The 18,697-nt window shown below is 40.7% G+C and overlaps 1 protein-coding gene across 1 annotated transcript; it reads right to left on the bottom strand.

The window, feature by feature from the left end:
• Positions 1-16,502: 16,502 nt before the first annotated feature.
• LOC308080494 (tetratricopeptide repeat protein 39B-like) lies at positions 16,503-18,299 on the bottom strand (the record flags this gene model as incomplete). Its single annotated transcript, XM_080422391.1, has 1 exon — positions 16,503-18,299. One exon carries the CDS (start codon positions 18,297-18,299, stop codon positions 16,503-16,505), a length of 1,797 nt encoding a protein of 598 aa, XP_080278517.1.
• Positions 18,300-18,697: the final 398 nt, after the last annotated feature.

Genomic DNA, 18,697 nt, shown 5'->3' with positions numbered 1-18,697 from the left:
ATTGGCTATTTTAAAATAGCAGATCTGCAAGCTCAAAAACGGGTCGCATCGCGACGCGTTGTGAGCTTGTAGATCTGCTATTTTCAAAATATACGAGCGCTTTTGCGTCGGGACTCGGGAGTCCCGCGGTCGGGACTGCCGACGATCTTTTCATGGACAGTGAGGTGTACAAACTTACAGTAACTTGTCCTATGTTATGGAGTTATGTCATAGAGAGTTACGAAGTCTACAACCTGGCTGGGTTAAGGATATAAACCCGACGCTCCAATCTCTTATTAACGTGGCGGAATCACTGCCGCGGAATGACTGCCGCCCGTCCGAGTCTCACGGGGAATATCCTACATGACTGCTTGTGCACTGCTCGGTATGGGTTAAATAAATTAATATACAAACGTATTCCATTCATGGCGATGTGATTGGTATCATAATATGTCATTCATGTAGGCTACAAGCCTAAGTGACAAAGATTGTACCGCTACGGATTACATGAAAGACACAGTTGGGCGTGTGTGTGTGTGTGTGTGTGTGTGTGTGTGTGTGTGAGTGTGAGAGAGAGAGAGAGAGAGAGAGAGGTGAGGCGTGTGCGTGTGCGTGTGTGTGTGACTTGACAGGCAGCGAGGCGAGGCGATCGGGGGAAACTCTTTCTTATTGGCTTTTGATGTCTTTGGTCGTATTCTGATTCTTCTTCATGTCGTAAAATCGGGGCGTTTTGAGAATATTTAAGGGCGTGTTATTTAAATGACGCTCGTTTTCAGACGTGAGATTTATCAAAGCTCCGACCTGATGTACGCCAGGATTGGCTGTGTAGGATCCGTTGATAAATGTGACTTTGACGTTGGTGTACGCCGAATATATGGAAAAATATAAGCCGGTTTATACGCTGCGTTGATAAATGAGGGCCACTGTCTCAACATGAATTCAGCACCATGGACAGAGTCACAGCTAGTATCTGTGCCACAACATGAATTCAGCACCATGGACAGAGTCACAGCTAGTCTCAGGCCCGGTTGCACCAACAAGGATTCAGCTTTACCCTGTACCTATATAAACACAAGTTTTTTATTATTTAACAAATCATTCCCTTATTGGAACATTCACTCTACTCCCAGGTGTACAATAAACATGCATGTGTTTCTGAGTGGGTGTATGTCAAAACACATGAAAACTCCATTCTCCATTATCGATAATAAAATAAAATATATAAATGATTGAATAATATATGTTGTGAAGTTTTAGATTGGCTAGTTTTGCTTCACTAATAATAATAATAATAATAATAATAATAATAATAGGGGTTTATATAATAACTAGAGGTTTGGGGCGCTACTCGGCCCTCACACCTACTCAGTGGTGTAAAGTAACTAAGTACATTTACTCAAGTGCTGTACTTAAGTACAATTTTGAGGTACTTTTACTTTACTGGAGTATTTCCAATTGTCTATACTTTTACTTCTACTCCACATACATCTCAGAGGCAAATATTGTACTTTTACTCCACTACAATTATTTGAAAACTTTAGTTACTAGTTACTTTGCAGATATAAATCATTACTTTATAAAACATACATTAATCACTTTAGCCCTATTTTATATGTGAGCGGGTACAGTGCTTTAGGCAGCAAGGGGGCATTTTTCATTTTTCATTTTATTACAGATTGTTGAAGTACAGAATATAAGCTTTCATATGATGTATCATTCATTGAAATTGGAACACATTTGAAGAAGATGTGATCATTTGAATCTTGTCATCTTTAATAGTCTAAACTGAGATAATCCCTTGTAAAGAATTTCCACTTTCTAGCACCTCTCAGCTCCAGGTAATGGGCGTGAACAATGGGTAATTTATTCAACCTAGCCACTCCTCTAACCACTCCCCCATTTTCGGATTTTTACTGTGGAAAGCAACTAAGTACATTTACTCAAGTACTGTACTTAAGTACATTTTTTTAGGTATTTTATACATAGGCTATTTGAAAATAGCCGCTCTACAAGCTCACAATGCGCATTGCAATGTGTTGTGAGCTTGTAGATCAGCTATTTTCAAACATTTGAGTACTTTTACTTTAGGTACTTTAAGTATATTTTGATGCCAATACTTTTGTACTTTAAGTTTTACTTTGCTTGAACGTAACATTTTGAGCACAGGCCTTTTACTTTCTATATTGTGGTGTTGCTACCACCAAGTGCTTCTTCCACCACTAAATTTGACCCACTGGTAGTCGACTATAGTCGAGGTTTACCTACTAATGATAAAGACACGCACAAGCTAGGTCCTGGATTAACTCCAACCTGGTGTGTCCATTTACAACCCGTACATCTACAGAAACGTTCAGATTTCAAATATAAAGTCCTTACCTCATGACAACGGATGTTACCATTCACTTCGGGTGGGTCTAAGTACCCGTATCTTCCATATTGTTCAATAAAAAGCATTTTAATCCGATCGGCGGCCATTTTCTCATAGAGTTATAACGTATCAGGAGTGCAATACCCCCCCCCAACCGATACGGCCGCGTAGTTGAAAAAAAAACGGAGATGGCCATCAATCGGATCAAAATGCTTTTTATTTAACAATACGGAAGATACGGGTACTTATGAGGGCCCGTACATAATTATAACACCCGTGGTCATGAGATAAGAACTTTATATTTGAAATCTGAACGTTTATGTAGATGTACGAGTTGTAAATGGAGAAATGCAAACACCAGGTGTACGTTCTGCCATGACGCTTGGCGACGAGCTAACAATGCTAAAGCTCCTATAGCCTCGTTACTCCACTGTTGTTTTGGCCACATCTTCAGTGAAATACTTCCATACGAACGTCGAGCGGCCTGTTGTTTAGCTGGGGCTGACCTCACCTAGCTGCTGTGTTCGCTACAATCTTATATTGTTTATACAACTAGATTCTGTCCCGAAAAAGACTAACGCAATACTGGCCGCTTCCTAGCCCTGGTCCAGAGCGTTAGTGAGATTATTTTTATTTACTCCACTGCGCCCTCTACAGATCTGGACAATTTGAATTTACCATTAACCAAATCTGTAGAGGGCACTGTGGAGTAAATAAAAATAATTTCCGTCTTGCGGACATTTTCTGCCCAAAAAGTGTATTTTACAGAGTAGCTGGGGTGCTGAGAGGCTTCCCACCTCTGAGAATAGACTTTCAACAACACAAAACAGCCTTTGTTTCAGTGAGTAGCGAAATGGTTTTGTTTATTTTCACTACTCTTGAGTCTTCCAGGGCGTTAGAGGGAACTCACTAACGCTCTGGACCAGGGTCCACCGTGGTGAAGTTAGTTTCAGCCTCAGGTTGAATATTCACCCAGTGGATATTACTCCAGTAAAGTAAAATACCTCAAAATTGTACTCAAGTACAGTACTTGAGTAAATGTACTTAGTAACTTTACACCACCACAGAGAGGAGCGAAACTGATGGGCGGGGATTAGGCTTGTAACCGGAGTACAATGCCTAGCTATGACCAATCGAAACCTCTCGGGTTAGCAACTCTCTACCAAACTCTCCGCCCACAGGACTCACAAACAGGCACACAGACTAGCAGAATAGGAGCCTACTTTACTATACAAATTTAACCATTTAATGACGTTAAAACGGATATCTGTTGGGATTGAAAGCTTGCTCGACATTCGAACTGTGTTAATATGGAAAAAAACGAAAATCAGCCAAAAAAAAAAAATAGTTATTTTGCTTAGTTTCTACCGTTTCTCATCTCGCGAGTTGATGCCCGAAACACCAGGCCTGCTCACATATCTACTGTAGGCTATTTGAAAATAGCCGATCTACAAGGTCACAACGCGTCGCATCGCGACGCGTTGTGACCTTGTAGATCTGCTATTCTCAAACATTTTTGTACTTTTACTTTTGGTACTTTAAGTAAATTTAGATACCAATACTTTTGTACTTTTACTCAAGTACATTTTGAATTCCGGACTTTTACTTGTAACAGAGTACTTTTACATTGCAGTATTGATACTTTTACTTAAGTAAAGCATTCGAGTACTTTTTCCACCACTGCACCTACCTTGAGTTGAGAGTGGTGAAATTGTCAGAGGACACCCAGTGATTTGTTGATGGTGTCGATTATCACAATCTTTTGAGCCGGGAGTGAAGACTTAAGATAAAATCAAACATGTAAGATGTTGTCAGAGCGGTCAAAATGAGAAAAAAAGTGTTAAGACAGCGCTGTGTGAGCTTGTGACTAAACGGGGGCCGTGATGTGGGTGAGCACCACATGAGTTAAGACTGCCGTGGTTTTACTCCGACTTCGGAAATGTGTCCAAGACTTTAAATCACTGCAAATATGTAAGTATAAATCCTGCATTAAGTACAGATAAAGGTGGGGAAAAAATCCCTCCACATAATAACCACCAGGCACAAAGGAACTACCGCGATCTTCAAACATGCTGTATTTGAATAGGTTACTCCGTCTCTCACTCATGAATAGATATTGATGTATTTTCAATACATAATTTTCCCTTTTGAGAGCAAAGTGGGAGCTCTAACAAACACACTTGAAACACACGGACGGTAATAATAAATGTGCAGCCGTGAAACATTCATTCTCGCTTGTTTCTGCAGGAAGTGTACAAAAGACCCAGGTTGGTGTAATTAAGAGCCTTTCAATTGCAAATCGCAAGGCTCTGAGAAATTCTGGAACATGTGTACCGCTTGTGTTATACATCAGTCTCTGAGCATGGATTACCCCACATTCAAGTGGATTTTAGTCGACCGAACACAGGTGTGAACACAACCTCCGTAATTCGGTGGGTCAAGCTATACCGAAGGATTTTCTATAGTGTGGAGTTTTCTGTTAACCCTTTACGACCGGGAAAGCATCATTTGTGTATTTTTTAAGATTTCTTTGGGCTATTAAAAAATAGCAGATCTACAAGCTCATAGCGCGGCACCGAGTGCCACGCTATGAGCTTGTAGATCTGCTACTTTTTTTAAAATCTTGGACATTTTAGCACATTTTTGAATATTATGTATTTTTAAAGCGAACATTTGTAACTCAAATCTTTGCTTCTGGGGGATTCTACTTTTTTCTTCTTTATTTATTTTTTTACTTATGTTGCTGTAATATCAGTGGTTCTCAAACTTTTTTCATGTCACCCCCTAAAATGATATGTATTTGGCCATATTTAAAAATATGTTGTTCCAAGGACCCAGAAGCAAAGATTTGAGTAAAACAATGTTCATTTGAAGAATATATATATTCAAAGATTTGCCCAAATTTTCAAAAAAAAAAAAAAAAAAAAGCAGATCTACAAGCTCATAGCGCCGCACTCGGTGCCGCACTATGAGCTTGTATATCTGCTATTTTTGAATAGCCCAAGAAATCTAAAAATGACACAGATTCGTTCCCGGTCTTAAAGGGTTAATAGGCAGGCAAGACACACTAGACCACAACAATGATTTTTAGTAATATGCTGCGGCACGAGTACGCTACTGATCCTGTTTCTCTATTTGACCTGCCTCGACTTTTTCGGTAAATCCTCTCGGATAATTGCTTTCGGTTCATCCTCGCGGCCCCACCCCCCCAAAAATGGTGAACGTATGGACTATATCTGTCTGATTCATGACTCTCTGACCGAAAACTGCAGAGTCACGCCCAGGCAGAGATTTAGCTGCACAGACAGTGTCGCGAAAAAGCCACGCCTGTGTCAGCTGATGGTGTGATATGCGTGAGCACATGGACACACAAATCTCTCACACACACACACACACACACACACACACACACACACACACACACACACACACACACAGCTTTCGCGGCTGGATTATCATTCTCTGTGTGTGTGTGTGTGTGTCTTTCTCTCTCTCTGTCTCTCTCTCTCTGTCTCTCTCTCTCTCTCTCTCTCTCTCTCTCTCTCTCTCTCTCTCTCTCTCTCTGTGTGTGTGTGTGTGTGTGTGTGTGTGTGTGTGTGTGTGTGTGTGTGTGTGTGTGTGTGTGTGTGTGTGTGTGTGTGTGTGTGTGTGTGTGTGTGTGTGTGTGTGTGTGTGTGTGTGTGTGTGTGTGTGTGTGCGCGTGCGTGCGTCTCTCTCTCACGCTCTCTCGCACTCTGTGTGTGTGCGTGGGTGCGAGCGTGTCTCTCTCTCTCGCACTCTGTTTGTGTGTGTGGGTGCGTGCGTGTCTCTCTCTCTCACGCTCTCTCGCACTCTGTGTGTGTGTGTGTGTGTGTGTGCGTGCGTGTGTGCCAAATAATGTCCCCTGCAGGTGGACACAGGCAGCAGATAGATATCAAACTGAACATATATCATCAAACCAGTGCCCCAGCGGTTTGGACTCTCCATGTTTCCTTGTGGGCACTGTGAAAGCCACTGGGTATTATTTTATTTTTCTAATGATTGTTTATTGAGCATAATCTGCTCCTTTAATCAAAGGGACCATTGCAATCTGTTTGCCTGGCACTTTTTTCTCCCCCCTGTTGATGCTGCTGGCTGTTTGTGTGGAACCTGCAAAGAAGCAAGAAATCTACTTTTCAGTCATTGACCGATTGGATCAGGCGATTATGTTGATAACTGCTAGATAATACAGAAGTAGACAGTGTTTCCCAAACAATGGGTCGGGACCCATTTTTAGGTCGTAGACCCATTTTTTTTGGGTGGTAAGTAAATATCCCTATAGTTTCCTACAAAAAAAACACATTTTAAATTATTTGGAAAAAAAATAAGCTTGTTGTCGTCTATTTTCACAAATTTAACCCATTAAGACCTGGAATGCGTGTTATTTTTTGATTTGAGCTAAAAAGCATTATTGTTCACTTTGGCTATCCAAAAATAGCAGATCTACAAGCTCATAGCTATGAGCTTGTAGATCTGCTATTTTTGAAAAATCGAGAAAATGTGGCAACATTTTTAACTAAAATCTTTGCTTCTGGGCCCGGGGGGTCCCTGGAATAAAATATTTTGAGATGGGGGTCCGCGGCCAAATACATATACATTTTGGGGTCCTTGACATGAAAAAGTTTGAGAACCACTGACATAGAAACATACGTTTTTTTTCAAAAAAGCTGTTAGGATTTAGAAGACATTTTGAACCTCAGGCCTTAATGGGTTAAAAATAGGGCATAAGTGGTTAATTCATAATGCAGCATTGTAATGTTGGTTCCCGGGGAGGCACTTTATGTATCTTTTGGGTCTTGAGTTGAAAAGTTTCTTGAGTGGCAGAAGTTTTGGCTCCGTGGGTGCGAGTCACCTTATCTGAAGGAGACATGGAGGAGAGAGAGGCTAATTAGATGCAGCGAGTGAAATAATTAACCACATTAATCCTAGCACCTTATTCAGGGGTGTACATTTGGCGTAAACAGTAGATTTATAAGCCCACAACACGCAGTGGTGGAAAGTGACTAAGTACATTTACTTAAGTACACAGTACTTAAGTAACATTTTGAGGTATTTGTACTTTACTTGAGTATTTCCAATTTCCAATACTTTTACTTCTACTCCACTACATATCAGAGGCAAATATTGTACTTTTACTCCACAAAAATTATTTGAAAACTTTAGTTACTAGTTACTTGGCAGATATAAATTATCACATTATAAAACATACATTAACCACTTTAGCCCTATTTTATACATAGGCTATTTGAAAATAGCCGATCTACAAGCTCACAACGCGTCGATGCGACGCGTTGTGAGCTTGTAGATCTGCTATTTTCAAATATTTTAGTACTTTTACTTTTGAATTCCGGACTTTTACTTGTAACAGAGTACTTATACATTGCCGTATTGATACTTTTACTTAAGTAAAACATTTGAGTACTTTCTCCACCACTGACAACGCGTCTGTAAACATCAGGTTTAATTAACTAAGACTACAGGCAAGTCACTCCCACTGCCACGATGAATCGTGCGGGATGACGGTGTTAAATATTGGCAGAGGGGGACAAAAAACCTAACTAACCAACTTTAGATTTCACAGTCATCAGTTGTTTGTGTTTTGCCTTGAAGGAAGTGCATGAGAGGGTTTGCAATTTCCGTTTGAGTGCTGCAGGGGAATTCATGATTAAGTTTATAGAAGCTTTTTCATTATTCATGTATTCTTTTTAACTACTCCTAAAAAAAACCCATCTAAAACAAAAAGTTAAATTGATTGATGCCAGTTTAAAAAATGTCTGTCTGTCTGTCTGTCTGTCTGTCTGTCTGTCTGTCTGTCTGTCTGTCTGTCTGTCTGTCTGTCTGTCTGTCTGTCTGCAAAGACCTTCACAGATACAACAAGGGGATCTACTGTAATAACATAATGGCTCCCACGTGGATATGAGACTTCATAATTTATCTCAGAGTCATTGTTATTTTCATGAAAAAATATATAAAATGTGAGGAAATGCATGGAGGTATACTTCTTTAGCCCACTGACAGTGTGCACAAGAATGTCGTTGCTTATCGGTCTAGCGGTTTGCAATATTAGCCCCGGACAAGCAAACAAGACAGACAAATGCACCGTGATAAATACACCCCAAAGAAGTGGGGACTAAATTATTAAGCAAACAGACGGGCGGACCCATTCGTAGACGTCTCGTCTCTCACGGAGTAAAGATAAATAAATGAGAGCGTCCTTGCAAACCGAAAAATCCCTCAGGAAATGGGGGGCCATTATGCTGGTCGAAAAGTTTGACAGAATTTGAATATGATAAAACATGTATATAAAATACTTCTTAACACATTGCATGCCAGTCGCGTAGATCTACGCGAACCGATTTAAAGCCGCAGCGTGCCAGTCGCGTAGATCTACGCGAACCGCCGATTCCCATGTTAAGTGCCCCAGGTGCACTTTCCGAATTTTTTTGATCCATTTCCGTTTCCGGTTTCCGGTCGGAAACGGAATTATTCGGGTTCCGTTTTTTTCGATCGTATCCGCTTCCTGTCTGGGATCCTGTTTAAAACTCGATTTTCTCTGGTTGTTGTTTTTCTCCTCGCTGATCACTGTTTACCGTTGATCGGGTGTAGCTTCAAGATGGCGGCACGGATTTGGAAACTGTTTTCGCTGGTCGTTTCTCACGGATCCGCTGTGTGTTTAGAACCAAATGAACGCGCACTTTTAACTTATTTAGCGAGGTCTGTGGCGACATGAAAAAAACTAAAAAACAACAATAAAACGCTGGCACTGGTGAGTACATTATGAGATTAAACTCTGGCATGGAATGTGTTAAGAGTCCTTAGTCTGTCCTTTCTCAAGTGAGGCTGAGATGAATCACCTGAGATGAATCATGCATCAGATCAAAGTCACTGCGATTCCTCAGGGGCGGGTTGGGGTGGGGGGGGGTCTAACGTCGCTCTCGGCCTGCCGGAGCGCTCGTCCGTCCCACCTGCTGCCTTTTGCGTCAACGGGGGCCAACAGGTTGGCTTGCGCGGCCGGCGGGCCCTCCCTTTGGTTCCCCCCCCGTTCCCCTCGCGAAGAAGGCGCAGAAGCCCCCATCGGAAACGGGTTTTATTTAGTCCTTTCTGACGTCTTCCGAAGTCTCTTCCTCACTCCACTGCCTCCACAGCTGGCACTTGTTGGCTCCATCTGTTAAGGGTATTGTGTATGTGCTCGGTGATCCAGAACTCATTATCATCCCACCTCCCCCTTATACACTATTGTTCTTCCTGCTAATATGATGCAATCTGTCTCAAGTTTTTTTCCTTTTTTTTCTCTTTTCTTTTTTTTAACCCATTAAGACCGGGAACGCATCTGTGTGTCATTTTTAGATTTATTTGGCTATTAAAAAATAGCAGATATGCAAGCTCATAGAGCTTGTATATCTGCATTTTTTTTTAAACTGTGAAAATGTGTGCAAATCTTTGAATATATATTTAACTGTCAAATGTCTCAACAAATGTCTTAATTTTTCTGAAAAAAATATTGTTGCTATATCTCTGGTGCTCAAACTTTTTCTTGTCAAGGACCCCAAAAATGATATGTTTTTGGCCGACGATCCCTATCAAAATATGTTGTTCCAGGGACCCCCCAGAAGCAAAGATTTGAGTAAAAAATGTTCGCTTGAAAAAAATATATATATTAAAAGATTTGCAACAATGTTAGAACAAAGTAAAACATGATGGTGGTTACACAAATGTGTTCCCGGTCTTAATGGGTTAAAGCACAACTTTGAGCGGAAAGCTGACTTATAGGAGGAAAGAATGCGTGCCTCGTGTCGGGCGTTTTCGGAGAAGAGTTCTGCCTGATTTACGCTCCGTCGTACAACTTGTAGATTGGCTATTTTCGGAGCGTGGCTCCGTACAAAATCAGGCTTTTCCGTTTTCAGACACAGAAGAGAAAATGGGTTTCCCCACTTATACTGTATGTTGTCTTTGTGTGAAAGGTCGCCCAAAAGGGGCCACTTTGAGAGCGCACGTCAGCACGCGCGAGATAAACCTCATGAAACGCCGGGGCAAATATTGAATCGACAACATGCAAAAAGAAGACAAATATGCAGTGAGACAAAACCGGCGATAAGATAAAGCAATTCCGAGCATATATGCGGTACAGCACATTGGCTCTCCGCCCCTTATCTGGAGCAGATTGCAAATGTGCCTCATCAGCAATTCACAGTATCAGCTTTACAGATGATTGCTCACAGTCAGACGGCTATTGTTATAACTTGCATTGTGCAAAAAAACGTGCAGGTAGACGTGACCGGAGTATACAGACTATGTGTGTTTAATCTACCGTAATGTGTGGGACATTATGCATAAACAAAGGTATGCAAATCTCCTGGATCATTTTGCCTAGTACTGTAGCTAGCTACTGTATGCGCACATACAGAGATGTGACCTAGTATGCAGAGTGTGCCTTAGGTAAAGAAAGTACATGCAGAACATATGTTGAATAAATGAGCAGAATTATGGACAGAGCCCTGAATAACCATTAGATCAGTGCAACGGCAGCAGATGGACAAAGTATAAACCCAGGACTGAGGCTAGCAAAATCTGTGTCTTCCCTTAAATCACTTCTTAGTGGTTTTGCCTTTTTTCAGTTTTTGTGTTATCAGTTTTTAATTGTTCTTTCTTCTCTGTTACTTTTGTTTTAATTATGTTACCCATTGATTTTATGTGTTCATTTTATGTATGCTCTTTTAACCTCTACGGTTATTACGCTGCTCTTACATCTGTAAAGCACTTTGTAACCTTGTTTGGAAAAGCGCTATATAAATAAATTCATTATCATTATCAATAAGTAAATACTCAAGTATTCAATAGTACAAATTATGAAGTAAATTCTCCTTTTACTATCAGCGCCTTGCTGTTTTGCAATGCAAAAAAATGTCCATCTACAAGCTCACAACGTGTCGCACATTTCTATTTGAAATGTAGTGGAGTGAAAGCCATGTGTTTGCAAAAAACAAATACTCCAAAAATGTACTTAAGTAACAGTACTCCAGTAACTGCACTTTGTTACTGTCCACTGGCCTCCGTTAAAGACACTGTGTAAGCAACATATGTTGCCCAACGTGCAGGATTATGGACAGAGCCCTGCATACACATTAGATCAGTGCAAAAAGCAGCAGATGGACACCGTTGTCCACGGCAGAGAAAGAGAGAGAGCTCACAAGAGCAGGCTGATGAAGTACAAAAGTAATCAGATTATTATCAGATTTTTTTTCAAAATAACAGATCGGAGCTTGTCGAAAGGCTATTTCCAACTTGACAAAGTATAAAATAAGGCCTAATTGGTTAATATATGTAATAAAGTAACTTGAAAGTAAAGTTTTCATATAATTGTAGTGGATTGAAACGTACAATATTTGCCTCAGAGGTGGTAGAAATTATGAAAAAAATAAAAATAAATACTCAAGTAAAGTAAAAGTATCTCAGAACTGTACTCAAGTACCACACTCAAGTACTGACTTTCCGCCACTGACGGCAAGTTATACAGAGTCAGGGGTCAAGACACTCGGTAATGGGTTTCAATCAATGGGCAAGCCTTCATGGCTGACGACGCTCTAACAGAAAGAAAAACTGTTTCCTTCGTTCAACCCTCGGAATTTAATTTGAGCTCGAGGTCTCTTCATGCTACCTTAGAGCTGCCCTTCATTTAACGGGTTCTAGAAACAGCTCACTAAAATTAGCTAGTAAGTTCAAAGGCTGCCTGCCAGCCTAGCTGCGGTTATAACAACATACTTTTTATTCAAATTGACTTGCATCAATTTATGATGGAGTAAGCAGTCTTGTTTTTCCACATAAAAAAAACATAATTTACTTCTGATTTACCGGTAAGGCCTAATTGCATACATGGTATGCAATTAGGCATTACTGCTAACATCAAAACTGTACTGTGCATTAAACTGTATATCATACAGTTTGCTGTAGCCTACAGTACATGCATGCATAATAACATGGCCAATAAAAATACATAATATAATATAATATAATATAATATAATATAATATAATATAATATAATATATAACATAATATAATATAATGGTCAGACTATAGGATGAACTAACCCTACTGATTTTGGTGACCCCATGGCCTTACCTCCATCAGTGAATATATACAGTCTGATGATATTTGAACCACCAGGATCCACCGATGTGTCTTTTAGACTCTTATAGTCTTGTTATTGATTAAAAGTGATTAAAATACACGACTGAGGCGAGCGAGCATCGTAATCCTTACTTGCATGCGTTTCAAGAGCACACAGCTGTTTGCGCTAAGTGTTCAGCAAATATGCTTTGTCTTTCTCGACAACAAATCCAACAGCGTTTGGGACGCGTTTCTTCTGTTTTGTTTAACCCTTTAAGACCGGGAAAGCAGCATCTGTGTCATTTTTAGGGCTATTAAAAAAATAGCAGATATACAAGCTCGTAGCGCGGCACCGAGTGCTGCGCCACGAGCTTGTAGATCTGCTATTTTTTTTTAAATCATGAAAGGTTGTGCAAATATATATATATATATTATTATTTTTTCAGACATTTGTAACTCAAATCTTTGCTTCTGGGGGTCCCCGGAACTAAATATTTTACAAATGTTTGCTTTAAATAATATATAATCGAAGATTTTGCCACAAATGTTCACGATAAAAAAAAAAATGCAGGTCTACAAGCTCATAGCGCGGCACTCGGTGCCGCGCTATGAGCTTGTATATCTGCTATTTTTGAATAGCCAAAGAAATCTAAAAAAGACAGATTCTTTCCCGGTCTTAATGGGTTAATTAGTGCCAATGACACTAATCAAGCCTAATTGATGTGATTATCGGAACGCAAACTGCGGCATATTGATTGGCCATCTATATACACTGCATTGGACACACCATGCTGGTTCGTTCGTTGGCAGTGAGCCACACTTAGCAGTGCGGCTTGTTTGCCCAGGCAAAGGACAGTATGTTTTCTGTTAATGGACTTAGGTACTCTCACCGTGTGGGTCCAGAAATCCTCGGCTTGCTGCCTGCAGACAGCCCCATGGTCTGGCTATAGTTGTTACCTCTCTACAAGGCACTCTCAAAGCAAATTGCCTTCTTAACCCTTTAAGACCTGGAACGCATCTGTGTCATTTTTTGATTTGAGCTAAAAAAAAAAAAAAATACACTTTGGCTATTCAAAAATAGCAGATATACAAGCTCATAGCGCGGCATAGCAAGTGCCGTCCTATGAGCTTGTAGATCTGCTATTTTTTGAAAAATCCGGAAAATTTGAGCAAATCTTTGAATATATATATATTTCAAGATATAAGCAAACATTTGTAAGTCAAATCTTTGCTTTTGGGGAATTCTACAAATGTCTTCTAAATCCAGTTTTTTTTTGGGGAAAAAATTATGTTGCTATAATCAGTGGTTCTCAAACTTTTTCATGTCAAGGACCCCCAAAATTATATGAATTTTGGCCGTGGACCCCCATCTCAAAATAGTTTTGTTCCAGGGACCCCCCAGAAGTTGTAACAGAGTTAAAAACGTTCCCTACGGAAAAATAGATATTCAAAGATTTGCACATATTTTCACGATTTAAAAGAAAATAGCAGATCTTCAAGCTCATAGCGCAGCACCGAGTGCTATGAGCTTGTAGATCTGCTATTTTTGAATAGCCCAAATAAATCTTAAAATGACACGGATGCGTTCTCGGTCTGAAAGGGTTAATACTCGATGTATCGTAACAGGTAATTTTTAAAATTCTGCAACCGCAAATTACCCGGGCCCTAATAGACGTCTCTGCCTGCTAGGTCGATGAATAATGCAAATGAAACTAATTCTTCCTGACCCGGTGCCAAGCATAATGCACATTTATATGCCTTGTCGGTGGAAGATGTGGAGGATTCTCATTATGCGAAGGAAGCAATCTGTGTATTTTAATAATGGGGACTAACAGAACTTGACCTCCCTTTCATAGCAGTTTCTGGCCTTACCTTATCTGACTTCCTGTGAGGTTTTCGAAGATTGCCTCTTAATAAAGGATGGAAACCTGAGAACAACTAGGACCGCATGCTTCTTCTCTTTAAAAACTGATATAGATGTTTCCACACCCTTAGATCTATAAAGTCGTTCGTTTTATTTTGAGCGTTCAGTCCATCTGAACGTCTTCACAGTCTGGTATAGAAAGCTCAAAATAAAGTGAAACGCAGACTTAAAGGACCACTTCCCCCATTTACTCCTTATATACTGTAGTTATGGTTGAGTCACAGTGACATGAACATGATGACCTGGTCCGCCGGCCCGCCCATTAGCCAGTTTTAACCCATTAAGACCTGAGAAGATTCTAGAAATGTCTTCTAAATCCTAACAGTTTTTTTTTTTTAAATCGAGATTTTTCAAAAATAGCAGATATACAAGCTCGTAGCGCGGCACTCGGTGCCGCGCTATGAGCTTGTATATCTGCTATTTTTGAATAGCCAAAGAAATCTAAAGTGACACAGATGCGTTCCAGGTATTAATGGGTTAATATAGGATAGGAGAAATGACTTCTATTATAGCATGCTAACTTGCCAGGAATATACTGTAAAGCCTGCAGTTTCTATTAGCTTTGATTCCCCATCGATGATGTCATTGGTAGGCGGGTTTCTGAACTGTCCACAGCCCTCCTTTGAGACACAGAGTGAGTAGACAAAAATGGTACCAAATTATAAGTATGTAGTATGTTGCGAGACCCGAAACACCCGATGACCCCAGGCTACAACACTGATGATACCAGGTGCATCGAGTCATGTTTTTTATTTAACCCATTTAGACCTGGAACGCATCTGTGTCACTTATTCATTGAGCTAAAAAGCATTATTTTACACTTTGGTAGATCTGCTATTTTTTTTAAATCTAGAAAATGTGTGCAAATCTTTGAATATATATATTGTTTATAGAGTACATAAGTCCTGACGTCACTCGTTCATCCCCAGGTTCGTAAAGTAATTTCGCTATGGAGAATAACATTGGGTCATCATAGAATCGTCTCATATAAGAATTGTGATCCAAAAATAAACAAAGTGTCTCGGCGATATTGTCAGGGATGAGGTTATGTATCGTTTATGATAGTCAGTCACTTATATTTGATACAGTCTGTTTCTGGCGAAAATGTAACTAATTCGGCGGAAGTAACATTATCGTTTTCTCACCGTCAGTTGATGCCTCATATCCATAAGAGTAAAACCGCCAGGGTCATTTGTTTATTTTTGGAACACAGTTCTTATTTGACGCGATATTAAATACATCTATGGGATTCAGAATGGGGGTGGAAAACCGCGAACCAGGCAGACAAACATAGGATGTGTAAATTACGTCAGACTTCGGTGCTCTATAGCGAACATTTTTAACTATTCTTTGCTTCTGGGGGGTCCCTGGAACAAAATATTTTGAGATGGGGGTCGGTGGCCAAATACATTTTGGGGGTCCTTGACATGAAAAAGTTTGAGCACCACTGATATAGAAACATACGTTTTTTCAGAAAACTGTTGGGATTTAGAAGACATTTGTAGAATCGGCTTCAGGTCTTAATGGGTTAACCCTTTAAGACCCGGGACAGCATCTGTGTCATTTTAAGATTTCTTCTGGCTATATAAAAATAGCAGATATACAAGCTCATAGCGCGGCACCGAGTGCCACGCTATGAGCTTGTAGTGAAAATGTGTGCACATTTTTAGTTTGAATATATATATACTTTTTTTAAAGCGAAAGTTTTTAACTCAAATGTTTGCTTCTGGGGTTTTTACAAATGTCTTCTAAATCCTAACAGTTTCTTTTTCCTAAAGTTATTTTTTGTGTGTTTTTTCGTGAATTAACATATTCACTGCCAGGGACTATCTAATACTGGAAGGTAGCTTCTGCCAACATTTTTAAGCATTCTGAGATTTTTTTCAAGAACCACAGAATATTTATCTCCAGTATGATCGATTTCCTGATGGTTGTTAATCACAGAGGAAATCACTGTGCTTACATGGGGGGAAAAAATGTCATCGTGACCTCCAGTTCTCTTGTTGAAAATAGCATGTTTCGCCCAAAATACATAGTAAAAAAAAAAAGTACACAGGAAGAAACAGAAGAGAGAGAGAGAGAGATTATCACTGGCACAACGTAAATATTATCCAGAGTTTCTGGGAAGCATTTCTCTCATGTCGGTGGAATTGAGGTCTTGAATGGTTGCCAGGGTGCTGATTTCAGACTTGTTGAGGCTGTTGAGCGTAGCATGGATTCTGAAATGGAGCTTATCTTCCATGGAGTAATGTTTATATTTCCTCTTGGCTTTCTCTATATAGGCAGTAGCCTTGGTGATGTCTCCCCGCTGTTTGCAGAGTAAACCCAACTCAAACAGAGTAAAGGGAACCAGGTAATGATCATACCTGATTTGATGCTCAGTGGACAGTACTTGTGTGAAACACAGCTCGGCCTGCGGGAGTCTGTCCAGGTGTTTGAGACAAAGACCTTTCAACATCTGGACCAAACAACTGTCATCCGCATGGAACTCTGATGGGTTGGGGTCGCTGCGCAGCATTTCCTCTGCTTTCTCTACAGTGGTGAGGAGAGCTTTGGTACAATCTGCTCTCTTCCCAGTTATGTTGAAACCATTCCACATATACATCATCTCCAGTGCAGGTATGACAAGTCTAACAGGGTTGGTTGCGTTGTATCTTCTAGATTTCCTGATGGCAAACTTCTCTGCAGATATAGACTTGCCTACCACACACTGTTTCAATTCCTTTACCTGCCTGAACAGCTCCACTAGGTTCTCTCCAGTTTCCACTACTTCATCTTCTGACATCATACTGAGAATCGCTGCTTTCTGGTACACAAATAAAAGCTTGGACAAGTTGCTCTCCTTACACAGAAGGTCGGCATACTGGTAGGCCTGAACCCAATTCTGCTGGTAGGAATGACACCACATCAACTCCCAGTAACACAGATGATGAATCTGTCTCAACTGCTGTTGGGAACCAATACACTCCTCATACCCGGATAAGGCCTTCTCAAAGTTTCCTTTGAGTGTTGCGATGCGAGCCGAGTAGAAGATGCAAGTGGATCCGTTGGGGTATTTCTGTTGCCACGGCTCCAGTAAAGCTTCAGCTTCCACTAGATCAACTTCTCCTGTTCCCAGCATCAAGTTGGTATATGTGTGATAAGAGAGCAGTGTCAGAGTGCACATTACCGATGGCAGAGTGCAGCTAGATGCTACCTCTTTGAGCTGAGACAGACCATAGTCCCTGTTTCCTGAGAATCCAATGAACTCCAACAACCTCAATATTCTCTGAGGAAGGAGAGATAGCATCAGGTTGAAGGAGCCAATGCCAAACTTGACTCCACCCTCAAACTGTCTGGACAAATCAGAGCTGCTGACTATATCTTGAGTGGAATTCATCACTTTCTGACAGTCCTTGAAGATCCAATAGCTTGTTCTGATCTGAAGTCCTCCTTTGATCAAACTGATCATGTTTTCATCCTGAAATGTTAGCAAAGCTTTTAGCAGCAAACACTCAGCATAGCAGATATCTGCATGCATCTCCTCTTCCTGCGGGTTGGGCTGTTTGAAAACAAGACTGAACAGAGAACCAAATATGGAGTTTTTCTTTCTGAACCTCTGACATGTGTGTAAAGCATCATTGAGGGTCGTCAAGGCAATCTGGATTTCTTTGTGATTAAACGACATGTGAGCCATTATCGCCATGATAGTGCTGTACCCCAACGCATGGTACATACTGTCTCTCCACAACGGTTTAAGCAGGTACAGAGCTTCTGAGAACTTGTCATTGAGGACCAGATCGAGCGCACACTGGGTCTCCTTAATGGCCGAAAGTAGATCCATCCGACAGGAGCCAGGTATTAGGTCAAGAGCATCTTCCAAGAAGTCCTCCGCAGCTGAGGCGCCATTGACGACGTGTGTCATGGTGATGTAGGTCTGTCATCCGTGTCCGGGCCGAGTGAGTTTCCACGCGTTGAAGGTCTGTCATTGCACTACATATTTATCCTATATAGGCTGACCAAGCTTTGGTCTGACGTCACACGCAACAGAAACCATTTCTTACTATTGGGGCAGGCTTGTTGTTAATCTCCCATCATATTCTCAGGACATGCTGGCCGGTGCCATGGGGAAAAAAAGAATGGGGTTTCACATAATAGTCATCCTGTCAGTCTGTGATTTAAGCTGGCATTTAAACCTTGGATGATGCCATCTTCCAGCGGAAGCCGTTCTAATGCTAATGGCAAGCTAACACTATTAATGTTACATCCCTGCCAGCAGTTTTGTGCTGACCTGCAGCCAGGATTCCCGTTATCTTTTCCACT

Source organism: Gymnoscopelus braueri (genome assembly GCF_963280865.1).
Source record: "Gymnoscopelus braueri genome assembly, chromosome: 24".
In the NCBI taxonomy this organism is placed as follows: domain Eukaryota; kingdom Metazoa; phylum Chordata; class Actinopteri; order Myctophiformes; family Myctophidae; genus Gymnoscopelus; species Gymnoscopelus braueri.
The sequence above is the reverse complement of the archived record's forward strand: the minus strand, read 5'-3'. Positions and strand labels throughout refer to the sequence as shown.